Source organism: Corvus kubaryi, unplaced genomic scaffold (assembly GCF_017639235.1).
Source record: "Corvus kubaryi isolate FWS band 111438036 unplaced genomic scaffold, C.kubaryi_AGA036_p1.0 37334, whole genome shotgun sequence".
Taxonomy (NCBI): Eukaryota; Metazoa; Chordata; class Aves; order Passeriformes; family Corvidae; genus Corvus; species Corvus kubaryi.
The window spans coordinates 892571-907038 of NW_024581108.1; the positions used below are offsets into that span (position 1 = coordinate 892571).

At 42.9% G+C, this 14468-nt stretch overlaps 1 protein-coding gene across 2 annotated transcripts in view; it reads right to left on the reverse strand.

Annotated features, from left to right (window-relative positions):
- KIFAP3 (kinesin associated protein 3) overlaps positions 1 to 477 on the reverse strand; it is a 66677-nt gene extending 66200 nt beyond the window's left edge. For both annotated transcript variants that reach the window (XM_042029742.1, XM_042029741.1), the window contains exon 1: positions 327 to 477. In XM_042029742.1, the coding sequence (XP_041885676.1) occupies positions 327 to 358 (32 nt within the window). In that variant the 5' untranslated portion in view covers positions 359 to 477. The remainder of the gene's footprint in view (positions 1 to 326) is intronic.
- Positions 478 to 14468: the final 13991 nt, after the last annotated feature.

The following is a 14468-nucleotide window of genomic DNA, read 5'->3' on the forward strand; positions in this document are numbered from 1 at the left end:
CTCCCATCCATCCCCAAGCCAGTCCTCACTACAACCAGCGACACGTCAGCCCCTCCCTCCACCCCCTCTCTACAGCCCCTTCTTGTCCCCCAACCCACCACTACCCACTCACCGCCCACCACACCTTCAGCTCCCCTATATTCCCCGAACCACAACCGTCCATCCACCCCTCTGCAACACCCCGCAACACCTGTGTCTCCCGCCCCACAACCTGACACATTCCATCCCTCAGGACAAGCTGCCGCGCCTCAACCGCCACGGTCTCCCCCCACCCCGTTCATCCCCAGCACGAACTGCCGCGCCTCGTGCCCATCCTCTCCGGTTACCTCTTGAGGTACCGGGCGTCCTCGCTCTGCATGGCGGCGGTGAGGGGCTGTGAGGGGATGGGGGGGCGGCCCAGGCAGGGCGCGGCCCCGCGCGCGGTGCTCGTTACCAGGGAGAGCGCGAGCCCCGCCCCGCCCCGCACGCGCGCTCTGAGCACGCGCCGCCAGCCCCCGCGCACGCGCGCCGCTCCCGCTGCCCGCCCCGCCTTTCCCTCCCCGTTAGCGCCCCCTGCAGGCGCGGGGGAGGCGCTGCCCCGCCGGGTCCTGGCTCCTCACGGGCTGTTTGCTTACAAAGGATCAGGAGATGAACGGAAGAAGCTGGGTTTTCCCTCTAAATGTGCACATAAGAGTTAAGTTTCTAAACTTGAGACGTTGCGTTTCTGGGCGTCAATATGACCAGCTATGGTTCAAGCTGGTAGAGACTTGACCGAGAGTAAGAATTGACCCGAACTCAAGCTATAGTAGAGGTCGGTGGGTTGGTACCCTTTACTTAGTATTCTGTATTTATTTAATGCTTATTGTTTTGAAATTGATATACATCACTGCCATCTCCTGACAAATCATGAAATGGGCTTTCAATTAATCAGGAAGTTGTTTTAGGCGAGAGGTACTTCAGGACCTGTGAGCAGCAAGAGTGAGGGCACTTCGTGTTCACAGGATCACAGCATAGCTGGAGTTGGAAGGGACCTCTGGAGATGATCCTGGCCAACCCCTCTGCCAAGGCAGGGTCACCTGGAGAGGTGATACAGGGATGCATGCAGGTGGGTTTGGAATGTCTCCAGAGAGAGAGAGACTCCACCACCTTCCTGGACAGATTCCGCCATCACCCTTTGCAAAAGAAGTGCAAAGAACTTCTTCCTCATGCTGAGGTGGAACTTCTTGTGTTTCTGTTCATGGCCATTGTTCCTCATTCTGTTACTGGACACCACTGAAAACAGTCTGGCATCATCCTCTTGGCACCTGCCTTTGAGACATTTATACAAATTGATGAGATCCCCTCTCTTCTCCAGACGAAACTGCCCCAGCTCCCACAGTCTCTCCTCATAAGAGATGCTCAAGACTCTGTGTGCAGTATTTAGAGGAGGACTGAAGAAGGGCTGTTGTGGTGTCCTGCCCCATTATGGCCGTCTGAACTGGTCACTGGTCCTCAGCAGCAGCTCTTGGCTAAGCCCAGCCTTAAGGCAGCCTTGGTGTTTTGAAACATAATCTTCCTTCTGGGTCAGCAGCACTGCTGCCCAGACACTGACGCACAGAGAGCACAGAGATGATACTGCTGTAGCTCCAGACTCAGGCAAAATAGCTGCAAGTCCAAAAGCATATTGGAAAAGTTACACTGTACAGCCAGCACCTGAATCCTCTGTCCCTTTATCTTGTTTCCAAGCCTCTCTAAAGAACAAGCAAACAGCATCATATCCAGGAGGTATCAGAAAGGATCTTAATGGGCTGTAGTTTTCTGGAGTGCTCTTTGCTGCCCCATAACATACAACCAAAAATTCTCTCTACCCAGAGTCATAGGGGTAATACAGAAATAAATAATAGACAACAAAGCTTTTGCTTTTATTGTGGCAGAATGCTAAGCATAAATACTTAATGTCTACTGATCCTATTAAAGACTAAGAATTTTTATACTTTCATAATCTGTAACCAAGCAGAATAAAATATTCTGTGGTATCCACACAGTGCCCTGCCTTTGTTTTAACAGAAAATACAAAAAGAAAGTACCCTGAGAAATATGAAGTGCTACCTTAGTGCAATGAATTTACAAAACATTGCTAGAACACAACGCCTTTGTTACTATGTTTATTCTATTTTTATCACAGTAATACTGTCATAAAGAAAAAAATATAGCTACCTAATCAGAATGATAATTCTCCAGTGATATCAGCAGCTCTCCAGATAAGCATAAGCCAAACATTAAACTCTGAATCCATATAATAGTCTGATATTTACTGAGCACTTAGTACCTGACAATCTCCATTTATTTCACTATGAATTTATCTCGTTTATCTGGTAACATATGCCTATGAATGGAGAATAGTTTTAGACACCTATGCAAAGTAGGTCAAAGATTACAAGATGAGAATGATACTAAAGAATGTGAGACCTGAAAAATACAAGTGAAGAAACATTTATTCTAGTTAAATGTGCCATCATGTTTCGGCTAAAATTGGCTGTTTGACAGGATCTGAAGGGACAGCAGAGGCTGTCTCAGCCTGACAGAGTCCAAATGAAATACTTCAGCTTTGTAGGGAATGAGCCACCAGAACTGCCAAGATCAGATAATTCTGCTGGTCAGTGACAACTAGTCGATGCTGGGTTTAGAAAACCACATGGCATAAATACCAAAACCCATGTATTGTGTGGAAGAACCCTTTAAAATTAAATTGTAGAGCACATGCTGCCTGAGGTTTTGTTCTACAGCCTGGCCCTGAACTTCTGATGTTGTAGTGCACCATTTCCTTACATCCCTTTCCTTATAGTGTGATGAGGTTTATGGGACGAGACTCTGGAGATCCCCTCACCTGCATGGTAGAAGTGCATGTGAGGAGGAGAAAAGAGAGTATGGTATTTGGGGCAGAAGGGTGATGAAGTTGCAAGCAGAAGCTGGAATGTACAAGATCTTTGGTTTCTACTTTTTTCTTTTGTTTGGGGGATTTTGGAGTAGTTTGGTTTTTTTCTTAGAACAGTTGTAAGAAATATTGTTCTGGAGTCAGGTTGAAGAAGAGATTTTTTGCAGTGAGGGAGGAAGGGTGTGAAAGAGCATGGGAGTTGCAGAGAAAATCAGAACAGGAGGAGAATGGTGGAGGAAGCTGCATGAAGAGAAGTTGGGGAGGAGGAGCGAAGCAGGTGGGTAAAAAACGAGGAAAAACAGAACTGTGGAGTGTTCTCATATGGTAGATGTATGTACGTGTACATATATATATATATAAGTATATGGTAGAATAAGCACAGATGAAGTAATTAACAATATTTTTATGCAAAAAACCCCCAGATTTTTATTTTTTGGTCAAGGTGCAAACAGATGTTATTAACCAGATGGACAGAATACACTCAGTGACATTGTAGCAGCACCCACCACACTGCCTCATGGTAAACCTGATTTTATTTCTTCCTGTTTGTTCTCTTATGACTGAAAAGTACTGATACTAGCAGTGATTTTTAAGTCAAAAAAGATGTTTCCCTTGTCTTCAATGAGCCCTTAGTATATGACATGGCTGCATGTTGAAAATGCATTGGGACTGGTTTCTTTCACATCACCGCGAAAAAAAAGTCAAACAAAATAACCAATACTGTTTTTCTGTAGCAATGGAATTGTTAAAATGTAATGGACTAATCTCATGTTTTGTGGAGTTGAGAAACCAAAGCAACCCTGAGATTTGTAATCTATCCATTGAATATTGCATTTTGCTCTCTGGAAAAAAAATAATTCAGTGGTTTTGTAGGGAAAAATCATGAATACGGGATATTTTCCTAGACCTTGTAAAATGAACTGTGCATAAAACTACTTAAGATTCTTTATTAGTTAAAATAAAGTAGAGCACTCTGAGAGGATGACTTCCAGGGAAACATGTTAGGTGATTAGACTGTGCAGCTCAGTGGGAGATGGAGATGCTGTTGTTCTGATGTGCTGTCACACAGTAAGTGATTGAGGAATGGAGGTAATAAACCCTGGGCTTAAAAATTTTTGCTGGGAGGAGGAAGTGAGACAAGGCAAAGCAAAATCTGATATGCAGAGGGAAGGTCTGGCTTAGCTCTTCTGGATGGAATTAATCTTGGAGCACAGATCAAGGTGATTCTTGAATGCCTTTTTGATCAGCAGTGATAGGGACATCTGTGCAAGAGAAGGGCATTTTCAGTGGCACATGATCATGCTGGCAAATTCTGGCTGCTTTTGTTATTCTTGAACATGAGACTTTACGAAAATGAAAACAAGATTCTCCATTAAGAGCTGATTTTTATTTTATAATATATTTAATCCAACACTGAGTAAATGTATCAATTTGCAACTCATTCAAACCAGGGAAGAAAATAACCTGTAGGTTTTCCTTGTTTCAGATGTAAAAAGAAACATCCAAAGATGTGAAAAGAAACAGACCTCTTCAAAGAGCTTTCTTTTGACTATTCACTGTAGAGCAGAGTGTGCTGTTTTCTCCTTTGGCCTATTGAAATCATAATTGCTGCCTTCCATGGAATTGCTCTTCTTTGATGGCCTTGTAGCTCCTTCTGGAGCTGGAGTTGTAGTAAAGTAACCATCTACATGGACTTCTAGTGCCTGCCTTGAGACCAGTCCTTTAAGAAGGAATTTTGCTGAGAGAAAGAGCATGTTGTATATTTTCACAGCATCTTAGAATCATGGAGGTTGGAAAGACTTTTAAGACTGAGTCCTAGAATAAACCTAACACTGCCAAAGCCATGACTAAAGCACATTGCCAAGTGCCACACCTACCTGTCAGTATGTTCTGGATGTGTATGTTCAGTATTTGTTTCTCTAGGGTTTGCATATTCCATTTCTCCTAATTTTCTGACAAACAGCCCAAAAAGATTAAATATGGAAGTGTCCATAAAAGAATGAACAGATGGCCTTTCTCTGTTCATGTCATCTCATGACCCCTAATGACAATGACGGGGATTTCTTGTGCAAAATTCTGGTTCTGCTGAAATCAATGAGAGTTTACCACTGACCCCAGTGGGGACAGAATTTCACCTCTTAATGTTTATTAGATGCAGCAGGCAGAAAGCAGACTCACAGCTATAAAGGCTGTGACATTTTATGGTTCTGACTCTGCAACCACTCAGGCACATGCTTAATTTTGCCACAGTAATAAAGTTAAGCACTAGCTAAAGTGTTTTCAAGGAGGGGTCTCTTTTACACTTGAACAAGTCTATATTTCATCAGAAATCAGGAATTCCTCCCCTTCAAAAGAAAAAGATTCTGCATGTGGTCATCAAATTGTTTCTACTTTGCACAACAATAATTGCCTTTTTTTCAGTTTTTGTCAAAAAAAAAGCAAAGGGAGAACAAGGAATGAGTACCTCAGCTGAAGTGATGTTGCTCTGGTGACATTTGACTTAACTCATTTCAAATGGATTCAATAGGGAAATATCAATTTTTCAATATTTATTCTAAATACCTCAGACCATGGCTATTTCCTTTAAGAAGTGAAGATTTTGCACAACACTTCACAGCCAAAATCTTTTTGTTAAGTTTTTTAGCTATCATGGACAACACCAGCATTGTTCTTCATATCAGGGAAAATCCTTCTACTTTTACAGATAGTATTTTTGTATTTGTTTCCACCTAATTTTAGCCTAAGCACATAAGGAGTGTAGCAGAGTGGAAGTACAAGGAGAGGCATTCAAGCTAGATGAATTCAGACCTGAAATAAAGCATAAAATTTTAGTGGGATAGCACTTAACAAATGGAATGACTTACCATAGGATTTATGAGTTGATGCTTCCTCATTCTTACCAGTCTTTGTATCAGGAGTTTAAGAAAAAGAATGTGGATGAGTGTACAGTAAATCCTTTCACAGGGTCTGCCCTGATGCTAATTTGTTTTATTTACATCATAAAGGAACCAAGCAGAGGCTGAACTTGTGTTTGATTTAGTGGACTTGCCCCTTTGCCCTGCTTGGTGAAGGAAAGGCAGGAGAGCATTTGGGGCACCTGGAAGAGACTGTCAGAGGAGGATGGTGATGGTGTTCAAAACAAGGTGTATGGGGTGACAACAGAGAGGTGGAAGATAACATGGGGTGAAGAATATTCCTTCACTCTCCCAGCTGTGCTTTCCAGGAGCCTGGAAAGCACTGGGGGAAGGAAGAAACAGGTACTGGTCTGGCTGGCCATGGGTAAGAAAATATGAGAGACCAGGAGTTCAGCTCTTGAAATTACTGGTTCTCAGGAGCTTCTGGGTTACAATAATGGAAGTTTTACAGTGCTGTTGAGCTGTGTGTTGAGAAAACAATCCTTCAGCTTTCAACTAATTTAGTTACCATCTGTAAGCTGTTTAAGCAATTCCCCTTATTTGCTCTGTATGCTTTTTCTTCATTCCACCTCCTACATGTACATCTGTGCACATAGGTATGCAACTGAGGATTTTCTATAGAACTGGAAAACACAGTTGTCACTGATGTTCTTTGTGGGCAAAACAGGGCAATGCTACATTACTGTAACCCATCCACAGACTGGCAGCATTTTGCTGTGGGGACCCGTGGTCTGTTCCTCACACCAGTGTATTTTATATAGACACAGAAAGAGTGAAGTACATAAATAAAAAGTTCTTTGTGCTACAAAACTCCAACATTGGCATTTCTGTGGATTTCTGAGTTTTATTTTGTACAAAACTCAATTTGCTACTGGATTTCAGATTTCAAAGTTAGCATATTAAAGTTGTCCTTACTTCACCCAGCCAACCATCTCATATGTATCCTAATATTCCCCTGGAACCCAGGTGTATATCAGTTATCGTGGCAAGGCATAGTGAGGTGAATTAATTAGTAACATTCCAAAATATCCTGGGCTTTATTGGCTAGTAGTGAAGAATCCCAGAAGAAGGAAAGCACTGTAATTGTGCCAGATCCATCCTGTGTTTCCTGTAGTTTTGCTCTTGATTTTTTTTTATATATATTGTCTCGGTGCCAGTGTTCGTGGTCTCTGAAATTAAAAGCATTTGTCATAAAGGGGATTATGAGATTAAAAATATTGCTCATAAGGAACACATTGATCCTCACTGGGAGGATGACAGACGTAAAAACATCAAATTACTGATGTCACCAAATAAAACTAATTTAGGAGATAACAGTACATTTTTAAACAAATAGTGGGGTTGCGTTAGATTTACAAACTGCAAGAACTTTCTTTCCCAGTGTGCTTATTCTTCATTTATCATTTTATAAGAAAGCCCCTTAAACTAAAAGTTAGTCTCATACAAATGTCACTTGCTAGCTTTCTTGCTAATCCAGAGGAAATATTATCCTAGTGGTCCCTGAGGTCCAATGTCTAGGTGTTGGATACATGATAAACTTACTTGAAGCTTTCTCAGTGAGATATAGTCCTCTGGAGACAGCTGTGGATTTAATTTTTCAAGCTTTAGTACAACCTAACCTCTTAAAAATAAGATTTAAGTTTCCCTTGTCAGGTCACTTAAGAGTTCCTTCTTTTATTTTACTTCTTTTTTTTTATTTCTCTCCTCTGCTACTTGCCCAGACTGTTAATCCCCAGCCTCTGGAGGAAACATTTAACCATCTTAAACCTTTCATGTCTTGATCATTTTTTGGTTCCAAAGGACAACACACATACATTTGGCTTTTGAATTGTTCTAGTCTGAGAGTTAATCTAGAAAGTATCAGTGCAAAGCAAACAATTTCCAGTCTTGGTCATGTAGGTTTCCACTTCAGTTCTGAACAGAGGTGATTTCTGCAAATTTTGAGCCACTCCTCTGTGTAAGAGCAGTATTTCATACGAAGAGGTGTATTTATAGTCTCTGCAGTCCATCTTCCTGTGTGTTTATGCTGTCCAAGAGCTGAGTTTAATCTAGTTTTCTTGCCCCTTGATGTTTATCACTTTGTGTTTCAGAAATGGAAAAATTAATGTTCCTAGGCATGCACAGGATTTAACTGGCGAGTTCCTGATATTGAGAAACTGCACACAACTCAGAGACAGGTTAAGGATGAAGGCTGATCAAGCCAGCAGTGTCACAGATCCTGAAATGTATCAGAAATGCAAGGGGTATTATACTCCTGATACTTTTACTGATCCACAAAAAATGCTGCTTACAGCTCCTGACCCCCTCTCATCTCCCTGGTATGCACACACACATACACACACACACACACACACACACTCTCTCACACACACACTCACAGGCTTCTGCCAGACAGTTCCTTCTCAGGAGCTAAAGGTGCCAGAGGTTTTTCAAGGTCACTTGTCATATTTGTTCCCTGCAGTCAACTTTTCTTTATCTTTTCAGCTCGTTTTGCTTTGACTTCCTGAGGAAATTAGTTTTGTCTTGCCTTACCTATGCCTGCATTCATCTATCTAAGGTCTATTCTCCCTCCCTCTTAATAACTTCATGACATGTTGGCCAAGTGCAATCACCACTGAAAGATGTGCACAGAGTCTGGAAGTTAATTAAATTTCTAGAGGTTTGTGTGCTCTGGCTGCCAGGTAGATGAGGGAGAGACCCATCATAGGGACTGTGCTGAGGGAGAGTTAAGCAGAGTTCAGCTCTTTGGCAGCAGTGAGGGGTCAGTCCCTCTGTGCACACTCGCCAGACAGACAGACAGCACAGAGGAACTGCTGGCCAGAGCAGCTCCAGACTGGCTGCAGTACAGGCAATTTCTTGTCCAGGGTGGATCTTTCCTAATAGATGGCAAGTGAGAGGAGCTATGGGGCTTATTTCAGATAGAAGCAGAAAGACAGATCTGAAGGAAACTCATATTGCTCTGCGGCTCACAGAACAATGTATTTTCCAGTTTAGTTCTAACTGTTCTAACTGTTCTAACTGAAAGGATGTTCACCACCACTGCTGTGAAATGTGCTGCTGTATCAGATCAGGGAAATGCCAGTCTGATGTTTGCCATCCGAGCCAACAGCAGGGAGGGATCCACAGAGCTCCAGATCTGAAAGTCTGGATCGTTACATCTCTGCCTCTGCAAAAAGAGATGCAGATTGAGAAGGTTAAATGCTCTCTGTCGTCCATGGTGTGCCCACAGCACTTCTTTCTATAGTTCTGTTCTTACCCATTGCGCTCTCTTCTTTCTCAGGGTGGAGTTTCTCTTTTGTCAGGATGTTCACACTCCACAGGAAGGCTGTACCCTCCTTGCATCACCACTCTCATGTCACATCACCAGCATGTGCCCTGGTTTTCCCACACTGGGGGACTTCATGCCTGGGCCTTTTAAGAGTTCAGGAAAATACCTGGTTGTGGATGCAAATATGCTGCTAGCAAGAATTTCTCTTGCTTCTTTCCAGTCCCGTGAGATATTTTTCTCTCTCACGGAAGAGATTAGTAGAGTTCTATAAACTACGAACACCTGCAACCTTGCAAAGCCTTGTTTATGGTACAGCAGGAAAATATTTGACAATGGATGTTTTAGGATTTTAGCCAATCACCCCAAGGGGTGGCTGATCCTTTGACCAATTAGACTATGAAGAAAAAAGTCTATAAAAGAGCTGTAAAATAATTAAATAAAGGAATCTTGCTGCACAATTCCTCTCTGTTGGATCTCTCTTCTCCTCCCTACCGCTGCGGGATACCGTGATACCTGGTCTGGCTCTGTGCAGGAGTAGCATGTAAGTGCTAAGAACCAGCCAAAGCATATTTCCTACCTAATGGATTTAGGCTGTTCCCTAGGCTCTGCTGCCAGTGGCTGTCAGACACAGGATAACTGGGCAGTAGCTCTTTGGTCTGAGCAGATGGGTCAGTCTCATGCCTTAGGTAGGAAGGATCCAGCTGAGAGGAAGTGGAAAGGCATGTTTTTTCTGGCAGTGTTGTGTGCAGAAGGTGCTTTGATGGTGTGGGTTGCCATCTTCCTTTTGCTTTGGAATTGAAAATAAATCCTTGAGAGACTTTTTACCAAAGTGTTTCTGGCAGTTGTATGCCAGAGCTGAAAGACATGAGGGCTAACTTATGTCCCACTTGCCCAGTTCTCCCTGAGGGGTTTCTGTATTGCTTTTTGTGCTGTTTCCTGCATGTGCAACATCCTCTTTATCCCTGCTCTCCAAACCACTATCCCCTCTGGTCATTCCTTATAACATTCTTCTTATGTGCAGTCCTCAATGGCCAAGACAGGCAGTTTCCAGAGCCCTTCCTCCCTGGTAAGAGCTGTGCCTGCATTCTTAGACAGAGCTACAGGGGCATAGGAATTATGCACATTCACACACACAAGGCTACAGCAGACTTGATTCTGCATTTCCCAAAACCCACAAGCCTCACCACTCAGCCAGGAGGAGATTTTTGTTAGCTTTCACCTCAAAAAGGAGCTTTACCCTGCACTTGAGCCAACAGAGGGCAATAGACTCAAAATTCAATATTGAAAAGAAATGTTTTTAAAAGATGACTCTGAGCAGCCCAGCCCTTACTGTATCTGGAGTCACATATCACAGTGAAAGGCGGCATTCCATGCTGGACCTAAAACCTTCTCAGGCTCCATCAATTAAACCACCACATATGGGGTGGAAGAGACTCAGCAAGGAACTCTCACTAGGGTTCAATAAAAACCAGATGTTGTGGGCACAGCTGTCATGCTTCTTATCAAGAAAAACAGAGCAGCCCCTGCTGCAGTTTCATCAGGAACCCTGCCCTTCCTTCCCTTCATCCTCAGCACTACTGAGCGTCCCTAGCCAGAACCAAATAAAATCTTCACGGCCAAAGCATGCAGAAGTCTTCCCAAATATTGCTATTTATGTTAGCATACTGTTTGTGGATCTCCAAATCAGGGTCCTGCTGGGACTGTCACTGTGCTTGGGACATGATCTTCAGGCTCCTTCTCCTACCTAAGAGTGGCTTCTCTCACTCCCTTTATAATGTAATTTAGCGTTGGCACCAGAGCTAGAAGGATTAGAGGGAAAGAAGTGTGTATTCCCTCCATAGGGATAGAGCTCTGGCCAATTTCCGTTACATTAATTTTAATGTATTTACCCATAGGGCTCAGATGTGTTTTGTTGCTTTAGATGGAATTCCAGATTGCTAAATTCCAATTGTATAAATGATAACAGATTGCTGCTGTGTCTGCACCCATGAAAGCTCATGGGAATTGTGCAGGATATGCCCTGAAGGGTGTGAGTCATCCTGACCTACAAGCAGTGAACTCTGCTTTGGAAATGTGGTTCAAAGCAAGGGTTTCTCCTGAGACATCAGAAGTCCTATCCTCCCAAGGCTGGGTCTTTGCCCAAGGACTTGCTTTGCTCTGCATTTCCTTGCCACAGAGTGATTTTGCAAGACTGACCAGTCTGCTGGTGACAACATTATTCTTGTTTGCATTTGTAAATGATAGCTGAAACCAAATCTACCTGAAACTGATTGCAAATAGACAAATAAAAAATAAGAAGGGAAATAGCCCTGCAAACAAACCAAAACATTTTGTTTGGCCTGACATAGAAATTTTTTTGTGTGTGAGAAAAGGGCAGTATTTGAGTTTCTCATCAACCCAAAGTACTTTTTTTTTTGTCAATTCCACAGTAAGCTCAAAACGAAAGTATTTTCACAGTAATAATTTTGAAAACTGCTAAGTCTAATTGGACCCATGAGTGGTATTTAGGATTATGACTAAGAGTTCTAGACCTCAGCAAGTCAGACAATTTGTGCATCCACTCTCATATTGCTGTTTTCCAGCCTGACACCCAGACAGGGGCATTCACTGCTGCTCTGAATAAGCCACCAAAGCTGCAGCCAGAACAACCCAGGCAGCAGTCAGTTGTAAAGCTTACCAGCTGCCATCCAACCTGCAGCTGTCCTTCACTGCCTTCAGAACTGCACATGTGCCCTCTGCCTGTGCCTCTTCTGTTGACATCATCCCGTGGTTCTCAGGAACTCTTAAAAACCTGTTGTCAAAGATAAAACAAAAATTACTTGCTTTAACCGCATCTATTCCTGACAGCATATGCCAAGCATTAGTGTGAGGGAGAAGAATGACTAGAGAGGCTTTTCTAAGATAAAGAGAAATCTTACAGCAGTCCTGATGTCTTGTCTGTGTGGAAATTAGATTGCATACCAGGTGTTTTGTAAGCAGAACACAGTAATTTAAAGGCAAAATTGACCCTTTGTGACCTATATGATATGTGGAGCTAGTGCACATGTTTTTATTTTTCTCTTCTGTGCAGCGGATGTGTTTCAGAAGTAGTGTGTACAGCTCAAATCTGCAGAGACAGGTGGTTACCTACTAATATGAAAGCAAGTCCAACTCTTTAAATACCCTGATGCTCCAACGAACAGATCCGCCTTGGATCTTGCAGCAACTCATCATAAGCCATCTGATACCTTATTTTAAACCTGCTACTTAGGCAGAGATCAGCTGCAGGTATTTTAACAAGAAGCCACTCTAGCTGATCCCTCATTTTAATTTCTGCTAAACCTCTTGTCGCAGAACTGCCTGATCTCGTGGGAAGGAAGAGGAAGTCACACAGAGGAACTATTTGCTTACCCACATAAATACAAGCGCATTCTTATTTTAGACCAGAAGCTGTTCAAGCCAATGACTGTCATGCATTATGGATGTGTAGACTGTTACTTTAGTTTACTCCAATTTATCCAGAGGTCTGGATTCTCCAGGGTCCCTACCACCAAGAAAAAGAATGGGTAGCTGGCTCCAACTTCAGAAAGAGTCAAATGGCCATTTGGAAAAGGAAACTAAGGTTGAGATGTGGGTTTGCTCACATTTCAGCAGTCATACCATGGGTAGTATGGGTGTCATCGTGCCCATACGCAAGCCCCAGACTTCTTGTTAATGCCAATGTGGGGTGTGTAATAGTGCTTGAATTGTTCACAGCTTCTGGGTAAATTGATACTATTCCTGTTCAGAATATGGGTTTAGAAGCAGCATGAACCACTTGTGTTCTTAGAAGTGTGAGTTGTTCTTAGAAGAAAGCATTAATATGCTGCTGTTGACAAATAAAAAATATAGCATCCACTTTGGGAAAAAAAACCCAAAACAAACAAACCCAACCCTGCTATTTATGCAACCTTTATCACACAGTTCTGGGCACAAATCTGTTTCCTCTAAGCTTTGACAGCAATATGAAGTGCTTTGAAAGTGCTTTAAAAGGCTCAGTGCTGTTGAGATTCACCTGCTTAGCTGCACTAGGATCTGAGGACCAAGGGTGTGTTCACAGCAACTCATAGATTACAGAGCTGCAACAGGGATTTGATCACATGCAGGTAAAATAATAGGAGTAGTGTTTATGCAGCCTTCTGGAGATCTTCACTCTTTTTGTGTAGGACAGGACTACTCTGAGTCAAACCCACCATTAATTTATCTAAAAGACTTATAATCAACATTCACCCTGAAAAACTAACCCAGTTTTTTTCAGAACTGCTATTTCTGGCACGTTTGTGTTGGGTGGTTGAGAATGGTACTGTGGAAAGACAAGTGTGTATGTCACTGTGCCCAACAATTCTTATGGGTTTTATGGTGTCTTGTAAGAAGAAATCTCACTTTGGCGAGTGAAACCAGGATTACCTTTGGCTGTTGTGGCACCCTGTCGAGCACACCTCTCTGACAGGATGAAGCAGGGAGATCTGCATTATGGATAAGGCTACTTATGTATTGTGGCTGTATGGCTCCCTCCTCCACACCGCCATCCCAGGTGGCTGTTCCAGCCCCTAGACTGTGACAGATTCCCACATGTCAGCTGTGAGCTGGACTAGGGAACCAATCCCACTTAAAAGAAAAGTAAGTATATTTTTCCAAATAAGAATTATTTTCCTTGGTGAAGGTTGAGTCACCTTTGTGCTATTCTTAAAACTTGGTCAGATATTTTTCAGGAGGTTGCAGTGCTTCTGGGGATGTAGGGCAGCCCATTTGTATTTGGAACATTCTGTTTCCTGACTGTGTTTCAGCATTGCAGTGTACTTATACTGCAGACACCTGGAACAAACAGCTTGGAAAGAGGAAGCCTATGAACACACTGTGTGGAGGTCAGGGCAGTCAGTAGGAAGTCACCATCACCTTGCCAGGTCCCTTTGCAACTCAGGAGGCTTGAGGCTGTCCCACACTGAAAGCCTGAGCTACCAAAGGAGAGATTAAGGTTTTGAAGCAATGCCTGTCTCTCCTTGTCCCTTGAGGGACCCCTTGTCCCACCTCCTCTGGGATGGGACAAACATATACAGCCCCCTTCATGCAGTGGCCTGAACCTGCTCTTTTCCAACCAATAAATAGGCAGTTTATCTCTTTTTGCTCTTCTGTATTTTGTTAACTAAAGCAAAAAGCTCCTATCCTTCCCTGACTTTACCATTCCTGTGTTACCAGACAGCAATTCCTTCCATTTAGTCCCTGATGATGAGGTAATCTGTACCCTTTAAACAGGTTAAATGAACCCAGACATAGATTGTGACTTGCCCTGTCACACACAGAGACAAAACATGATGCTTGAATCAGTTGCTTTCTCTCTTTGCTTGCTATGATCACAGTTTAGTAGGATTCACAG